This window comes from Dasypus novemcinctus, chromosome 18 (genome assembly GCF_030445035.2).
Source record: "Dasypus novemcinctus isolate mDasNov1 chromosome 18, mDasNov1.1.hap2, whole genome shotgun sequence".
Classification (NCBI taxonomy): Eukaryota; Metazoa; Chordata; class Mammalia; order Cingulata; family Dasypodidae; genus Dasypus; species Dasypus novemcinctus.
Genome location: NC_080690.1, coordinates 65647133 through 65665911, shown reverse-complemented (window position 1 = coordinate 65665911; position 18779 = coordinate 65647133). Strand labels below are relative to the sequence as shown.

Genomic DNA, 18779 nt, shown 5'->3' with positions numbered 1-18779 from the left:
ACCAGAAACCATGGAGGCAAGGAGACAGTGGTCTGATATATTTAAGATACTATGAGAGAAAAACTTCCAGCCAAGAATCTTATATCCAGCAAGAATGTCTTTCAAACATGAGAGCAAGATTAGAATATTCACAGATAAACAGAAACTGAGAGAATTTCTAAGCAAGAGACCAGATTTGATTTTCAGGAAATACTAAAGGGTGTGCTAGAGCCTGAAAAGAAAAGACAGGAGAGAGAGGCCTGGAAGAGAGCCTAGAAATGAAGATTATATCAACAAAAGTAAAGAAAAGTGTTAAAAGAGTGGTGAAAATAAAATATAACAGATAAAACTCAAATAGTCAGGAATAAACTTAACCAATGATGTAAGGCACTTGTATTCAGAAAACTGCAACTCAGTGTTAAAATAAATTTTAAAAATGCCTGAATAGGGAAGCAGACTTGGCCCAGTTGTTAGGGTGTCTGCCTACCACATGGGAGGTCCACAATTCAAACCCCAGGGCTCCTTGACCCGTGTGGAGCTGACCCACACACAGCGCTGATGCACGTAAGGAGTGCCATGCCACGCAGGGGTGTCCCCTGCATAGTGGAGCCCCACGCACAAGGAATGTGCCCCGCAAGGAGAGCCGCCCAGTGTGAAAGAAAGTGCAGCCTGCCCAGGAATGGAGCTGCACACACGGAGAGCTGACACAACAAGATGACACAACAAAAAGAAACACAGATTCCTGTGCTACCGACAACAACAGAAGCAGACAAAGAAGAACATGCAGCAAATAGACACAGAGAACAGACAACTGGGGTGGGGAGGGAAGGGGAGAGAAATTAATTAATTAATTAATTAAATGCCTGAATAACTGGAAGAACATTCCATGCTCATGGATTGGAAAACTAAATATCATTGAGATGTCAATTCTAGTCAAATTAATATATAGATTCAATGCAATCCCGATAAAAATTCCAGCAGCATTAAAAAAAAAATTGAAAACATGATCATCAAATTTATTTGGAAGGATAAGGGGTCCTGAATAGCCAGAAACATCATAAAAAGGAAAAGTGAACCCTCATCTTCAGACTTTAAATCATATTACCTAACTATAGTGGTAAAAAAACAGCATGGTACTGGCCTAAAGACAGACACATAGAACAATGGAACCAAATTTATCATTCAGAAACAGACCCTTACATGTATGGTCAAGTGATTTTTGATTACCCTGTCAAACCCACACAGCTCAAGCTGAACAATCCATACAAAAAATGGTGCTGAAAGAATTGGATATCCATAGCCAAAGGAAGGAAAGAGGACACCTATCTCACACCTTATCCAAAAATTAACTCAAAATGGATCAAAAACCTGAAAATAAAAGCAAGAACCATAAAACTTCTAGAAGAAATTGTAGGAAAATATCATCATGGCCTAGTGGTAGGTGGTGGATTCTTAAAGGAGATAACAGGAGGACTGAGATGGACTACTGATGTTTAATGTATGTAAAAGTTTTAATTAGCTTTACTGTAAAATTGTGGAAATGTATAGAGTAGATGGTAACACACAGTGAGTAACAGCTAGTTTATAAATGGGGATGTGACTGAAAATGGTAGTCTAGTTATGTAAATGCCAATTGACAGAATGCTAGAGAATAATCTAGGAACTGAATAGCACAGTAAACCAAGAGGTGGATGAGAATTGTGGTTGATGGTACAGATGCAAGAGGGTCCTTTGTGAGCTAGAGCAAAAGTACACCACTTCTGCAGGGTGTTGGAAAAAGCATGGGAAAAATACATCTGGAGTGACCTATGGACTGTGGTGGTAGTAATAATATAATACTCTTGCATCTATGTGAAAGATGTACTGTGTTGATAATGAGGCAGTATGGAAAATGTGAGCCAAATGTACACTATGGACATGGTAACAACCAGACGATATTATCTTATCTGTAGCAAATGTTCCACCACAGTGTGGAGTGTTGATGGAGGGGTGTTGTTTGGGAATTCTTCACATGTGCATGATTGTTTTATAAGTTTACTACTTCTGTCACTAAAAAATTATTTAAAAAATAATAATAGGGGGTTGGGGGAAAATAATAGGGTGAGATAAGGACTATGATTAGGAGTAAGATTTTGACAATATTCTTTCATAGTTTGTAACAAACATCTCATGACAATGCAAGGTGTTGGTGGAGGGTTGATGTATGGGATCCATATATGATGTTATGCATGTTTGATTTTTAAGTTCACAACTTTTACAATACACTTAATTGTTAATGTATGTTCATATATAAATGATATAAAGATAATAGGGTTGATTGGGGAAAATACTTTGGTTAATAGTAATGTTTTTTGTTTCTGCTTTTTAAAGATTTTTTAAATTTATTTCTCTCCCCTTCCCCTTGTCTGCTCTCTGTGTCTATTCACTGTGTGTTATGCATCCATTTGCATTATCCGGCGGCACTGGGAAACTGCATCTCTTTTTTTGTTGCATCATCATGCTGTGTCAGCTCTCTGCATGTGCGGCACCACTCCTGGGCAGCCTGCACTTTTTTCACACTGGTGGCTCTCCTTATAGGATGCACTCCTTGTGCATGGGGCACCCCTACATGGGGCACCCCTGCATGGCTTGGCACTCCTTGCCCATGGTGCACTATGCATGGGCCAGCTTACCACATGGGTCAGGAGGCCCTGGATATTGAACCCTTGACCCTCCATATGGATTCTCTGTCAGTTGAGCCACATCCACGTCACAATAGTAATGTTTTGACAATGCTCTTTAATCATTAATTAGAAAGGTTTAACAACAATGTAAGTCATTGGTGGTAGGGTGAGTTATGAGAGTCCTGTATGATGTTATATATGTTTGTTTTGTAAGTTCACAACTATTATTATACACTTACTGTTTATGTATGTTTATGTATGAGTGATATACTTCAATAAGTTAATTTAAAATACATATATATAAGAGGTTCTTGACATCTGTAGGACAGAAAAACTGATAGAGCTCTTCTTCAAGACATCCTTCACCTTCCTTAGCCATGTATGTTTCCATATAAATTTTACAATTAGCTTGCCAAGTTACACAGGAGGGGCTGTTTGGATTTGGTTTCAGATTGCATTGAATTTGGTGAGAACTGAAGCATTTACAATATTGTTTCTGTCAAAAGGTATACATGGTATACACATGATATACACTACATATCCTGCCTTTAATTTTGGTGCTTTAAATGTTGTATTGATAATGACTTATTAATATTATTTCCTGTAAAGAAAGGAGGACTTGCATGTCTTCTTTCAGATTTATTCCTAGGTATCTGATGTTTCTTACTGATACCGTATCTATTATCTTTTTAATAAATTACATAATGATTTTCTCTGATATATAGCAGTTTTTTTTTAAGATTTATTTTATTTATTTCACCCCCTCCCCTTCTTATTTGCCTAGCTGTCTGCTCATCTTCTTTTTAAGAGGCAGTGGGAACCAAACATGGAACCTCCCATGTGGGAGGGAGGCACCGAATCACTTGAGCCACCTCCACTCCCTGCTTGTTGTGTCTCTGCTTCACCTCTTCATTGAGTCATCTTGCTGTGCCTTTTTCTTGATGATGAGTGAGCCCATTGTGTCATCTCACTGTCTTGCTCATCTTCTTTAGGAGGCTCGGGAACTGAACAAGTGACATGAGCTCCGAAGCCCTATACCTATACATCTACTTCCTGATATACAGGTTATTAAATTCACTGAACTGATTAATAAATTCTTCTGGATTTTCTAGATATACAGCATTGACATCTTGCAAATAGTGACAACTGTATTCTTCCTTTCCTAGACTTAAAACTGGTTGTCTTTTTTTTCCCTTTATTCCACAGGCGTGGACCTTTTGTACAGAGTTGAAGAGACAACGTCAAAGGAGTGTAACTGGTCTTGTTCTCAACCTCGTAGTAAAGCAGTCCACAAACATTTCACCCTCATGTATGATAGGAGTAGTTGTAGATTATTTGGCAGGTTAGGGCAACATCCTCCATTCTATTGCTAGGTGTTGTTTTTTAAAAATCTTAGCAAATATATATTCTGCATCTATACAGATGATCATGTGGATATTGTGTTAATATGGTGAATTATACAGACTGATTTTCAAGTGCCTGTGGCAGTTTGATATTGTTTATGAATTCCAAAAATAGATATTGTATTATGTTGGTAAACTGGTCTGTTCCCCCAGCCATATTCAATTATAACAGATTCAGAGGTTTCACTTTTACTTGATTAAATAATGATTAAGGCTTTGATTGGACCTCTGCCAGTAAGATGTTGTATCCCCACCCCCTTGGTGGGCAGGGACTTACAGAGAAAAGGCATGGCAGAGAACAGAGTTTCTTAATGCTGGAGCCCTGGAAGTAAACCCACAGAGGAGCAGAGAGAAGGCTTGATTAGACTCAGCAGTGGCCCCAAGAAGAAAGACACGCTGTTTGCCTGAAAGTCTAGAGCTGACATGTGAAGAAAGCAGAGCAGCTGAGCCAGAAGAGAAAAAAGCCCGGAAGAGAGGATCCCAGAAACCTTAACCCTGGCAGATGTGGGCAGTCACCTTGCTCTAACATGTGGCAAAAGACTTTGGTGAGGGAATTAATTTATATTTTATGGCCTAGCAACTGTAAGCTTCTACCCCAAATAAATACCCTTTATAAAAGCCAACAGATTTCTGGTATTTTGCATCAGCAGCCCTTTGGCTGACTGCTACAGTGTCAAACCATCCTTGCAAAGCTGGATTAAGGCTTACTGTGTTGTCATGTATAATTCTTTCTCTATATCATGGAGCTCAGATAACTAATTATTTTGCTCAGGATATTTGCATTTAAGTTCCTGAAGAACAGATCACCTTAACACAAATAGGGATTAAGATCATTTGAAAATGGACATTAGTTTTCCCAAGAAGCCTAGTTTATTCACATTTACCATAACTCCTGGATTATAGATCTTCAGGGTCTCAATTAAAAGCTTGGGCTGGGGAAGTGGATTTGGCTCAACTGATAGAGTGTCTGCCTACCACCAGGGAGGCTCAAGGTTCAAGTCCAGGGCCTCCTGACCCATGTGGTGAGCTGGCCCATGCACAGTGCTGATGTGCACAAACAGTGCTGTGCCATGCAGGGGTGTCCCCCACGTAGGGTAGCCCCATGCACAAGAAGTGCACCCTGTAAGGAGAGTCACCCAGTGTGAAAAAAGTGCAACCTGCCCAGGGTGGCACAACACACATGGAGAGCTGATGCAGCAGATGACACAACAAAAAGAGACACAGATTCCCAGTGCTGCTGACAAGAATCCAAGCAGACACAGAAGAACACACACAGCAAAAGGACACAGAGAGCAGACAACAGGGGGAAAGGGGAGAAAAATTAATAAAAAATAAATCTTTAAAAATAAGTAAGTAAATAACTGATCAATATTCTTGAAAAAGTGTCAATATCATAGAAGACAAAGTAAGTCTAGGAACTGTCACAGGTTGGGGGAGACTAAGGAGACAAAACACTTAAATTCAGGGTTGTGTCCTGGGTTGGATCCTGGATCAGAAAACAGACATTCATGGGGAAACTGATGAGATAAAAAAAAAAGTCTGTAGTTTGTGGTGTGGAGCTCATGTTCATATCCTGCAGGGGGAAGAGGATTTGGCTGGAGTGATTGGGCTCCCGTCTACCATGAGTGTTCAAATCCTGGGGCCTCCTGGTGAAGGTGAGTTGGCCCGCACTGTGGAGAGCTGGTGCAGCAAGATGATGCAACAAAGGAAGTCACAGGGGAGAGATAGAGACGCAGTTGACCATGGAGTGGAGGTGGCTCAATTGAGTACCTCACTCCCACCCAGTGGTCCCAGGTTTGGATCCTGGTGCCTTATAAAGAGAACAATGAGAAGACAAGACAAGCAGACATGGAAGAACACACAGTGAATGGACACAGAGAGCAGACAGCAAGTGAAAACAAGGGGTGGGATGGGGGAGAATAAAATTAAAAAGCCCTGGGGAATAATTTAAAATATATATATATATATATCCTGTAGGATCCTAATCTTAGGGAAGGCTGAAACTTTATAACGTGTGCCTCTATACAACTATTACAAATTTTCTCTAAGTCTAAAATTGTTTCAAAAGAAAAACAAAAAAAATTATTAAAAACTACCTGACTAGTGGGGAAGTGACATTATGCATTTGTCAAAATGGATAACTTGTCATCCCATTAGGGAAATAAGCCAGACAGTAAAGGAAAAATTTTGTATGATCTCACTGCTAGGGAATAACTAGAATAAGAAAATTCATACAGTCAGAAGCTAGAATCAGGTTTACATAGGCCAGTGTAGGGATAGGGAGAAAAGGCTCAAAGCACATGATTAGGACATACAAAAAGAGTAGAAACTAGACTGTAAGCTTTGTATCAAAGTTGAATTTCTGGAACTTGAAAAGTACAATTAAGATGTTCCCTAGAAATGCACATGGCAGTTTTAAGTGTTCAAGAAACATGATGCATGCAATCTACACTCAGTGTTCAAAAAGTGGATTGATGAATACGAGGCAGAGTGATATACAGATGGACAGATGGATTGATGGATTGAGGATAGATGGAACAATACAGCCAATGTGGCAAATGTTAATAAAGCTGGATCAGGGTATCAGGAGGGATGGGGGTAGTGTGGGGCCCTCGGGATGGGATTTCTATTATTATTATTGTTATTATTTTGCATTAGGAGGTAGCAGGGATTGAACCCAATACTCATACAATGGAATCAAGCACTCAGTCACTGAGCTACATCCTCTCCCATGAGAGAGTTATTGTTTGTTTGTTTGTCTTCTCTTTAGGAGGTCCTGGGGATTGAACCTGGGACCTCACATATGGGAAGCAGGCACAAAACCACTTGAGCAACATCTGCTCCCTTGTATTATTTTGGTAACTGTACTCTAACATTGAAAATATTTCAATATTTTTTAAAAATTTTTAATCATTGGAAAACAAACAAAACACAAAATTGAAAAAGCCCCAAGCTGGAACGTGAGCTCCTCTGAACCCAGCCTTGTTCCAGTGTGGAGCAGGTCTCCAAGATGCGCCCATGGACTCCTCTGCAGGACTCAGATGCTCGGGGAGTCCTATCCCTTGTAGAATCTGGCCTCGACCCTGGACTTGCTTTGCCCAATAGATGAGGTGGAAGGACACTGCCCCTTCCAAGGCTGGCTTCCAACGCCCTGCACCACCCGCTTTCAGGCACTTGGGTCACTCCCTCCCATGGCCTGGCTGCCGCTTAGAGAAATCCCTGGTGAAGGTCTCGGGAGGGAGTCTTGATGGATGACCTGGCCCAGCCCTGCAGACACCACGTGGGACAGAAGAAGCCCCCAGCTGAGCCTGTCAGAACCCTGACAGATAAGGAAGAATTGTGGTTGTTTTCAGCCACCAGGGTTCAGGGAGCTGCCCTACTGCCTGTGAAATCCTTAACATGGAGATCATTGAATAAAATTAATGACAACCTAATGCATGCCAGGCACTGGCCACCTTTATAACCACCTGTCACTGTTTGATATTATTTATGAATTCCAAAAATAGATACTGGATTATGTTCGTAAACTGGACTGTTGCCCTGGGCATATTTGACTGTATTAGATTCAGAGGTTTCACTTTTACATGATTAAATTATGATTAACACTTTGATTCTGCCACATTAGTAGGACATTGTGTCCCCACCCTTTGGTGAGTGGGGACTCACAGAGAATATGACACTGCAGAAAAGAGAGTTGGAATTTTGATGCTAGAGCCTCAGGAAGTAAATCCACAGGAGAAAAACACAGGGGAATAGAGACAGCTCTGTAGACACAGCAGAGACCCCAGGAGGACATTGAGCCTGATAGCCTACTGTGGGAAAAAGAGTTTAAATGGTATTTGAACTTTGTATGATCTGTTCCTTATTGTGGACATTGCAGTTGTTCTCTATTATTGTAGATGATGTTGCAGTTCTGATAGCAAACAGCTGCTTAGTACTTTAGAATAAATACGATGTGGAAACTAGAGTCAAGGCTCTCAATTCCAGAAGCTGGGAGTCCCTGGTCCATCTTTATCTCCTCTCTTGTGTGTTTCTCTCTGTCCTTTATTTCTCTAAGATCTGCATCACCTTCCCTTCAAGCCAACCTATTGCTGAACTGATTGCAGCAACTGGTGCCCAACATGGAGCGTGAAGGGAAATTCAGCAACTGGCACCTGAACAGGGACCCAAAGGGAAGAAGGATCACCTCGAGCAAAACTAAAGTTGGTGTAACGGCACAGAGACCTGAGTGGTTTGGAAAGCCTTTGAAGTCCTTGAGGGTTTGCTTGTATTTCCCCAGGAGATGGAGAACATCCCGTGTGGGTACCAGCTCATTGGATAAAGCCATACCATGAACACCAGAGACGATGAAAGTTCCTGTGAACCCAGAACCTCCGGTCATGCAGATGGAGAGATGGACGTTGGAAACAGCATGGCTGGGTCTCGTTCCAAACACTAGAATGGCTTTACATCAAAGTACCTAAACTACAGAACTTGTTCAAGCATGGCATCATAAAGCAAGTATGGCTTGCGGACAGAAAGAGATTAAGAAGGAAATTGAGGGAAACGGACTTGGCCCAGTGGTTAGAGCATCTGTCTACCACATGGGAGGTCTGTGGTTCAAACCCCGGGCCTCCTTGACCCGTGTGGAGCTGGCCCATGCGCAGTGCTGATGCGCACAAGGAGTGCCCTGCCACGCAGGGGTGTCCCCCATATAAGGGAGCCCCATGCACAAGGAGTGCACCCCGTAAGGAGAGCCACCCAGTGTGAAAAAAAGTGCAGCCTGCCCAGGAATGGTGCCACACACATGGAGAGCTGACACAACAAGATGACGCAACAACAACAACAAAAACAGATTCCCATGCTGCTGACAACAACAGAAGTGGACAAAGAAGAACACACAGCAAATAGACACAGAGAATAGACAACTGGTGGTGGGGGGAAGAAATAAATAAATAAATAGGGAAGCAATGAAGAAATTATAGATTAATAGATTTGGAACTGCTTTTGCGCCTGTTAATTGTCAGTGTGTGTGCTATAATTGTTTCAGAAAAAGGAAGAAAAAAGAAAAAGAAAGAAAAGGAAGAGAGATACAAAGAAAAGGAAGAGATAGAAAGAAAATGAAGGGAGATAGAAAAAGGAAGGGAGATAGAAAAAGGAAGGGAGATAGAAAAAGGAAGGGAGAAAGAGAAAGAGAGAAAGGAAGAGAAAGGAAGGAAAAAAGAAAAAGAATTGTCAGTGTATATTTTGATACCTCAAGATGGTGATAAAATTTGATAAATAAAAGGTTCTGAAAGAGCTCTATTCAAATGGTCAAAAATTAAATAAGCACTTATATTATTTCCTAACATTAAAATGTTAATGAGATCTCTATAATAAAAATTGTAAGTCTTGATTAATAGAATTACTATAAGTCTCTTCATTAAAAAATAGTTCTTGTTTAAATTGAAATGAATAATTTATTTTTCTTCATAGGATAAAATGAAAGATGTAAAAGTTAAGCAAATATTGAAAAAGGTAAAAAGTTTGTGGGAATGCTAACCGAAATTTAATAAGGTGTATTTTGTCCTAAAATAAAATGGTTCATTTTATAAAATTCAAATGGAGATATGCAGGACAGAACTAGTATGCATACAGCAAGTTGTAAAGATATTGTGGTAGCATTCAGTGAGATACTGTGTTTTGTAAAAGTAAAACAAACCTGAATGAATACAAAAAGTGTAAAAACTGTGTGAAAAGGCCAACAATGGACTTTGCAGTTTCAGGCTCTCTGCCCTGGCCTGATGGCAATGAGTCTGGCTGCATAGAAGAAACTTTGGCCATGACCCTACTAAGAAACATCAGAGACAATGGAATAAGCAAACCATCGGGACAAGCTGCAAGGTCCCTGCTACTCTATCAAATTCTTAAATGTTGTTTGATTGGGTAAGAAACCTATATCATCTGCTGTAATTGATAAAGTACAATGCTTTCTCATGTTAATGGAATTTATAATATTGTTGGAATACTAAAAATCTTTTATCCCTCACTGAGATGTGTTAATTAGGAAAGGTCCTTCATAGGAGTAGGAGGACCTTCAGCAGGCTCCTTTAAAAAATAAAAAAAGAGGGAGAAGGTGGATATTGACTTAGCCTGTGAATTGGATGTGGCCCCAGGTCCAGTGAAGACGCTAAGAGCACTATACAAACTGGGGAAACTGAGATCGTTTTTGATCGAGTACTGGTCTATATAACCTTGCTGATAGGGAATATAAAGCCCATGAGAAATGAAAGTCTATTCATTAAATGTCTGCTAGTAGGAAGTCTTATGGTTTGTTGCTGTATAATCTACTGCAGTTACGGATTATGTATAAAATGCTTGAATACTAATCAGAACTTTAATAATGAAACATATTGTGTACTTAAGTGATTTGATGAACTGTAAGTGATATAAAATGTACCTTGTTGAAGTATATGTAAATCTCTTGCTTAAGTCTGAACAATCCTGGGACTGACTATGTGGAGAAAAAATTTAATGAGTATTGTTATTGGAATATATCTAGTTTTTGTGTGACCCCCTATGTGCAAAAACAAAAAGGGGGAAATGTGAGAAAAAAGAGTTTAAATTGTATTTGAACTTTGTATGACCTGTTCCTTACTGTAGATGTTGCAGTTGTTCCCTATTATTATAGACGATGTTGCAGTTCTGATAGCAAACAGCTGCTTGGTAGTTTCAAATAAATATGATGTGGAAAGTAGGGTCGAGGCTTTCAGTTCCAGAAGCTGTGAGTCCCCCGGTCCCATCTTTATTTCCTCTCTTGTGTCTTCCTCTCTGTCCTTTATTTCTGTAAGTTCTGCATCGCTTTCTCTTCGAGTCAACCTATCACTGAGAGAATCTCAGCAGCCTACAGCTGCAGCTGAGCTGGAGAGAAATGAGACCCGGGAGAGACACAAGACTTTATCCGGCCTGCAGGTGAGATCAGAAGAAGCTGGGACCTCAGAGCATTAAGAGGAAAGAAAAAATGACACCCTTGCTGTCCTGGGGTAGGGGCATCTTGAAAAATGAAAGCCTCCATGATTCCTGGTTTTTTTTTGGTTGTGTTTTTTTTTTATTTCTCCCCTTCCCTCCCCCAACCCCCACTGTCTGTTCTCTGTGTCCATTTGCTGCGTGTTCTTCTTCGTCCGCTCCTGTTGTCAGTAGTATGGGAATCTGTGTTTCTTTTTGTTGTGTTATCTTGTTGTGTCAGCTCTCCATGTGTGCGGTGCCATTCCTGGGCAGGCTGCACTTCCTTTCACGCTGGGTGTCTCTCCTTACAGAGTGCACTCCTTGTGCGTGGGGCTCCCCTACATGGGCACACCCCTGCATGGGACGGCACTCCTTGCACGCATCAGCACTGCGCATGGGCCAGCTCCACACGGGTCAAGGAGGCCCGGGGTTTGAACCGCAGACCTCCCATGTGGTAGACAGATGCCCTATCCATTGGGCCAAGTCTGCTTCCCTCCTAATTGTTTTTAATTCAGAGCCTGGCTAAGGCTCTGAGTTCAGGAGACAGGCGTGGCTCCTGGGAAGTGTTGGGGGACAGGGGTAGCAGAAGAGCCTGTCCAGGCTGGTCTTTTAGCATCCTTGGCCCACAGATGACAAGGTGGCATCCCTGGCAGCTGCTCCAAGCATCTGGCCATCACCTGCACTGTCACTGAGTCCAGAAGCAGCAGCAGGGCACAGCAGGACGTCACACCACCGCAGCCAGGGCAAGGTGTGGTGCTCTTAGCAGGCTGCTGCCTGACCTCTGACAAGGTGTGCTCCCATAATCCTCACAGTACTGCCCCCAGCCTCTTCAGGCATCTAGGTGGTAGGCCAGATGAAAGTTTCCTCCTTCTCCACCTCACCCCATGCCTCATCTGGGCTGCTCTTAAGTCCAGCCTCAGGGCCTCGTTTGATGCCATCAGCTGCAGGGACTTCCGGGTCTTCCCACATGTGTGGTCCTCAGTCTCCCCACTAGCAACGTTGCAGACCTTGACCGTGAACTCCACCGTGCAGCACCATGCACAGGCCACAGCTGTGGGGTCTCCTGGGGCTGCTCCAACTGCGTGGAGCAGGGGCCAGGCTGGGGGAAGTGCAGAGTCATGGCAACCATGGAGCAGGGTGCCTCTTGGGGCTCCATGGGCTCCATCTGCACCATGACCTTCTCCAAGGCCTGGTCATTGAGTGCTTTCGTGCGGTCAGCTTGAAACAGCAAACGGTCAGCGAGGGCGTGTTTGATACAACAGAAGACCTGCTCCATTTGTGACTGGTGAGGGCCCAGCCCCAGGAACTCAGCTGCTGGAAGTCTCTGGCCAGGAAGCTGCCACTTTCTCAGGCTGCTTGACTGCTGGAGGACGGTGCTTTCTGTTCCCTGTTCTGCAATGGGCATGGCGGCCAATGGCAAAGACTTGAGGTCAGAAGATTTTCTGATGGTTCTGGAATGTACTGCAGCAGAGCCCCCTGAGGCCAGGGAGAGACTCAGTCCATTCAGAAAGTCGCCTGTACTGAGGGCCATCTGCTTCTGCTCCAGGATATTGAGCTAGAAGGTTGCTTGACCCCCTAACTTGGCGGTCATCATCCATCATATATCTTTTCAGCAACATCAAGGAACCAGGCCACATTTTTTTCCTTGTGGGCACCGAGCAAACTTGGCCAGAGAATTCCCAGCACCTGCTCAGACCTCCTCATGCCCCCTAACTTGATAGATGAAGTGAATGGATTTGGAGGGGTTGTGGGTCTTGGGCCCCAGGAGGTGCAGGATGTGTGGCCCAAGCAGTGAATGCACAGTGCTGGATGAACTCGCTCAGGTGTGACAGCCTGGCTCCTGGCTGGCTGAGGTCACCCCAGCAGTGCCGGCTATATGGCCTGTGGTGGTGCACTTGAGCTCAGAGACACAATTCAGGAGGATGGTGATGCAGGGCACGGCTGGCCTGGAATACCACCACCTTGGATTCCCCAGAGAGCTCCAACACAAAGGAGAGCTGCTTTGTAAGACTTCTGCTGTGTCAGGAAGCAGCGGGTGCTGCTCTCGCTGCCCGTCTTGAGGGATGTGGTTCTCCAGGTCCCCACGGCGGGCTGTCTTTGCTTCCTAGCGTGTGGGCAGCGTGTGGACAGTGGCTTTGGGTGAGCTGCAGCTAACTCTTTGGCACAGCAGCCCGGCCACTGAAAACAGCCAAGGTGGCTTCATATACCACCATCTCGTGCTTGTTGCCAAAGCAGCTCTTGATCGAGTCCATTGGCAGGCTGTCACGCTGCCAGCCTCCTCCTCCAGCTGCTTGCTGACCACCTGGATCTTCCTGCAAGAGACACAGGGGGACTTCGGGCTGTGCCAGGTGAACTTGCTCATCTCATCTTCTTATGGGCCACATGTGATACAGGAGCCCAAGGTCATGACACTGGACCATGATGTTATTGCTGGAAGCCACCTCATTCACCCAGTGCTGGACCACGTTGAAGCTGCACTTTAGCAGGTGCAGGGATGGCACCAGGGCAGAGCTGGAGACACTGGACACTTGTCCACAGTGGCCCATTTCCTCTAGTGCTCAATAGCCTGCAGCCTCATGCTGGCAGCCATCTGGCAGAGGGCCCTGGTAGTGGTCTTCTCACCTAGCCATGTCTTTTGTCAAACTGCTGGTGACAATGACATTCTCTATGACGCAGGACATCGCCTTGATGGTCGAGCAGTACATTCAACAGACGGTGGGACTTGTGTACGGAAAGAGCCTGGTCTTGGCAGAGAAGGCTTTGGTCACTTTGGTGATACCCTGATGCTCCCCTTGGTTTAGGAGGTAAAGGATCTTAGTGAGGACGAGGGCACTTTTCCTGCCACATGGCCCTAATCCTGTTTGTTTTCAACCCCACAAGACATTGTTTTATTTGGTCAACATTTAAATTTTCTACCACGTTCTTGCGTCCTTAGTTGTGGGAAAATAGCTCGTACCTGGATGTGAGAGCCTGGCTTGAAGTTAAAATGTTTCCATAATGCAGATAAGAAGTGTGGGCTTAGGAACACCGGGCCTTCATCAGACCGAGAACTGTCTTGTCAGCATGAAAATTGTTTGCATGAGGAGGCATTTGAACTTTGTATGGCCTGTTCCCTATTATTGTAAATATTGCAGTTTAAATAACAAACAGCCTCGAAAGTAAACATAAATAACTACTGCTTTGTAATTTCTAATAAACACAATGTGGAAACTAGGGTCGAGGCTCTCAGTTTCAGAAGCTGTGAGTCCCCTGGTCCCATCTTTATTTTCTCTCGTGTCTTTCTTTCTGTCCTTGTATTTCTTAAGTTCTGTGTCATCTTCCCTTCGTGCAGACCTATTGCTGAGCTGGTGTCAGCACTTGGTTCTCCTTTTTCTTTTTTTTTTTTGGTACCAGGGATTGAACCTCGGACCTGGTACATGGGAAGCAGGTGCTCAACCACTGAGCTGCACCCACTCCCCACTTCATTCTTTCTTGCATCTTGGACTTTCCAAATTTCCAAATTCTTCTGCCTAAAGAATATTCTTTAAACTTCTCTAAGGAAATTGTGAGAGACTTGGTATCAAATTCTCTCCAACTTTGAATACCAAAGTTGAATAAGTTAACTTTATTTCATTTTTTATTCTTAAACTATATTTCTTCTGAGTATGGAATTGTAGGTTGACATTTTTTTTTTTTTTTTTGGAAGGTTGAAGAATTTGTTCCACTGTCTTCTGACTTCCATTGTTGCTTCTATCCACCCTCAGCTCCTTTCTAGATCTTTTCTTTGTCTTCGGTGTTGTTGATGTCTATTAATGTCTTCTACTCCATTTCTGGACCACTCCGCAAGGGAAAGCCAAACCACCAGTCAGGCCTGAAGGAAGGCCAGTAGTTATGGATTCTCTAGGGAAAATGTTTACCCTGCCCGGAACCCAATCTGAGCTGGACAATTTCAAGATGTGCCTCAATGTCGGCAGATAGAATTTTTCCATCTGTCTTTAATTGCAGGTGTAGTTCTTCAAAGAACCAACTTTTACGCTGAGGCTTCTACCTCTCTCTAAGCAGCCTGGCCCAAGGGCTGGCAGCTGTTCAAACCTAATGCCCTGCACCTCACCCTTCCCGATTGGGATACTATGGTGTGAATACATGATGTGGCAGCCATCTTGTGACCATGAGGGGAAACATGGCTGATACACAAAAAATAGCAGGGTAGAGAGATGAGCAGAAATGAGGTCCTAGATAATGTACTGAGCAGCTGGGCCTGCCCTGGATCTACCCACCCTCCTGACATCATGTTAAGTGAGCTTGTGGCCTTACAATCTCCTTCCACTTCCCCATGTGAAATAAAGAATAATAATACCTACCTATAAGGATAAATTATATAAATTTTTAAATTATAAACTTATAAGGTATGTTTATAAATTATGGGTTTATAAATTATAAATTCTACAGATTATTTGCAACGCCCTTAGAACTGTATCTGGCACATATGCCAGGCAATATTGGTACTAAACAAAATAGCTACCTACATGATTTTGGCCCAGGGGTTTTCTCATGCTCTCTTCTGAGCTCAACCATACATTTAAAGGATGTTTGGGGGAGTGGATGTGGCTCAAGCAGTTGAGCACCTGTGAGCACCTGCTTCCCACATGGGAGGTCCGGGGTTCAGTCCCTGGTGCCTCCTAAAAACAAAAAAAATGGACAAGTAAATGAAAAAAAAAAAACCTCAGGGGAGCAGATGTGGCTCAGTGGTTGCATGCTGGCTTCCCATGTACAAGGTTCTAGGTTCAACCCTCAGCCCTGGTACTTAAAAATTTTTAAAAAAAAGCATGTTGGCCTTCCTAGGTAGTTTTCAGAGGCCCCCACTCTCAGAGCCATCTTCACCAAATGCACACCTTCTCACCGATGGCTCAACCAGTACCCAACCCCTGAGGTAGAGAGGAAAAGCAACGTGCTCCCTTCTGACTCCAGGCATACGCTGTTGCCCCACCTAGAACTCTCCTCCATCTCACTCCAATTTCACCTACTTAACCCCTTCAGGGCTCAACTCAAGCTCATGCCCCACAGCCTCAGGGGAGCTGTGGGGCATGGACTCCCAAACTACAGTCAGACTGGTCCCCGTGGCACCCTCATGAAGTTCTCAGGCTAATCACAGTGCCAGAGAGATTCTACCTAAACAATAAATTATAATTCTAACTATGCATTTATAGGATAGTGTTTTATGACTTCCATCTCCTGCCCTGGATGGTGAGGTCTGGAAGGGCAGGGACTGGCTGTCCCCAGCACAGGGCACGCATAGAACAGGTGTCAACAAGTGTGTGCTGAATTAATGAAATGCAAACGCATGCAGAGCCTGGGCAAAAAAAAAAGGGGTGCTGATTTCACAGCTGTATGGCGCCTTGTCTTTAAAAGGCTAGGCAAAGAGGATCCCTCTCTCAGGACCCCCATTTCCTGAGAAATCACCCACCAACCCACCCCCAGCGTGGGTGGGGAACACCAGAGGAAAGGAGCACATCAGTGAAAGTTCTGAGTTTTAATGTCTTTTTCAAGGAACACTCTTCCCCCTGTCACCAAGGTGGGGCTCAGACCTCAGCTTCAGGTTGGGATCAAAGAGGGGGTGTATAAGACTGGAGAGAGCTGAGAGGCTAGAGCTGGGACCAGGAGAGGGAGAATAGCAGGAGCAGAGGTTACTATCCCCAGCTCATGAGAGGACAAAGAACTCCAAGCCCTGTTAACATCCAGGGGTCCCCGCAGCAGATACCATAAAGGTGGTCCTTATCTGCAAAGCGGTGTCATGTTGTGCCAAAAGCGCCAAGGGGGTGCATGGGCCCTGAGTGCCTGAAGGGTGCCACTTTCAGCCTGCAGAGTCCAAGGGGGTGCCCTCTTGTATCTGGCAAGTGGGCAGAGGGTGCCCTTTTGGCCTAGAGAATTGAGCAGGACCGTCACCTTGGCTTGGAGAATGGAAAGGGGCACCCTCTTGGGCCCTTCCCTTGTCCTGATGAAGGAGACCCCTGGGGTTTTCAGGGCCCATGACAAGGTAGGTCGTATAAGCAGGCTGGGAAAATGGAAAAGAAGCAAAGCCAATCTTAGAGGTACAGCTGAACCTAGGACCCAGGATCAGACTGTGGCGGTGGAGCTAAGTCAAAGCAGGACAAAGCTGAGGAGCCAGGACTAGAACTAGGAGTTTGGGTGGGTGTGGACATGACACAGCCTGGAGAGCAGAAAAAGGGCCCCGCGTAGGAGGAAAAAACCTGGGAGAGGAATCAAAATCAGAGGACAAGGTGGGGCGCTGCGAACCCTGGGGCGCAAAGAGATCAAGGAGAAGCAGAACACCAGGGCAGAGAAAAGCTTCAGAGCCAGGGAAGGGGCAGGGCCTGGCTGCACAGCAAGGGGTGGGCCATACTCCAGGCACTGAGCATCAGGCAGGGGATATAGGGTTAGGCATGAGGATGACAGCAAGATGGGGGGGGGGGGGGGGAGTTAGCCGGGGGACGAGGTCCTGTCCCAGGGGCAGGAGGGCCTACTCCTGTAGGACAGAGTCCGGTGGGGGAAGGGTTTCAGGCCTAGGCCCGCGGCCCCGGGTCCTGCTCCGGTTCGGTCCCTGGCACGCCGCGGATGTCCGGCAGCAGGCGGCAACTGGCCACGATGTCTAGGCGCTCGGCCAGCGCGCAGAGGTCGCCCCGCACCAGGCGCACGCTGTGGGCGGCCGCCAGTCCCGCCGCCTGGGCGGCCGCCAGCCGAGCTGCCAGGGCGGCTACGTCGCGACCCGCGCGGCGATATACGCCGCTCACGGCGGCCGCCACGTCGTGGTCCAGCCGCTCCTGGCTCTCGGCCAGCCGGAGCTGCAGCAGCGAGCGCGCGGGGGCGGGCGCAGGGGTCTCCTCCGCGCCCCAGGCTTCCTCCGCCGGCTCCCGCTGCACCACCAGCGGAGGCAGGCCCCCCGGCGCGGCCGTCGGCTCGGGCTCCGCGTCTGAGTCGGTCTCCGCGGCCTCTCCGGCCACCCGCAGTCCCGTGGGGCGGCCACGCGTCGGGCCCGAGGGGCCCAGGTACAGCTCCTCCTCCTCCGACGAGGACGCCGAGAGCTCCGAGTCTGTCTCAGCCGCCTCCCCCGGCACTACCCTCTCCGGCCTCTGTGGCGGCCTCCGCCGACGGCCGCGGGAGGCCATGGCCCGGAGCTAGGGGAGAGGAGCGGAGCGACAGCATGAGAGGCGGGCGCCCCGCGGTAGCCAAAAGGCGCAAGTCCTGGACTCCCTGCCCCTCCGCTGACGGGGGGCCACCTGCTTGCCCTGTGCGGCCCTCAGTTTCCCCTTCTATAAGCCGGGGCTGATGGGCCCCAGCCTCTTCAGTTCTACTGACGGGGAAACCGAGAACCAGCTCGATCACGGCTCCGGGGCTGAGCTCTTTCTGAATTTGCCTCCTGGCAGGGGCCACAAGCGCCACACCGTCCTCCAGGCCCGTCTCAGACCCGGAAGCAGGCGGGGTCCTGAACTGCCCAGGGGCCAGGGCCAGGGTCACCGAAAGGGTGACAGTCCAGCTGGACTCTGGGGAGGGTACACTAATGGGGGCGGAGCTATCGCTGAAGACCGTACCGGGCCACCGAAGCTCCGAGCCGGTGGTATCCGCTACCCAGCCCAAACTCGGCGTCCTCACCGCGGTGCTGGCGACCAAGTCACGTGGGCCGCTTGGCTACCAACCAGGAAGCAAGCGCTCGGAGCCGGTCTTCAGCGCGTGTGTGCAGAAGAGTCACGTGGATGGAGGTATGGCCAATAGGGAAGCAGCTGGCCTGGCGCTTCCG

At 46.1% G+C, this 18779-nt stretch overlaps 1 protein-coding gene and 1 pseudogene across 1 annotated transcript; both read right to left on the bottom strand.

The window, feature by feature from the left end:
- Positions 1–15991, bottom strand: part of LOC139436835 (coatomer subunit gamma-1-like) — a 30573-nt pseudogene extending 14582 nt beyond the window's left edge.
- A 511-nt stretch (positions 15992–16502) lies between these two features.
- Positions 16503–18774, bottom strand: BLOC1S3 (biogenesis of lysosomal organelles complex 1 subunit 3). The gene is made up of 2 exons (XM_004484061.5): positions 18574–18774; positions 16503–18159 (listed from the first exon to the last, which is right to left on the bottom strand). The coding sequence occupies exon 2, from the start codon at positions 18148–18150 to the stop codon at positions 17548–17550; it is 603 nt and encodes a 200-aa protein (XP_004484118.1). The 5' UTR covers positions 18151–18159; positions 18574–18774; the 3' UTR covers positions 16503–17547.
- Between the last annotated feature and the right edge of the window lie 5 nt (positions 18775–18779).

Excerpts from the sequence above, each read along its gene's own strand:
- BLOC1S3 (XM_004484061.5), bottom strand. The coding sequence starts at position 18,150 with ATGGCCTCCCGCGGCCGTCGGCGGAGGCCGCCACAGAGGCCGGAGAGG.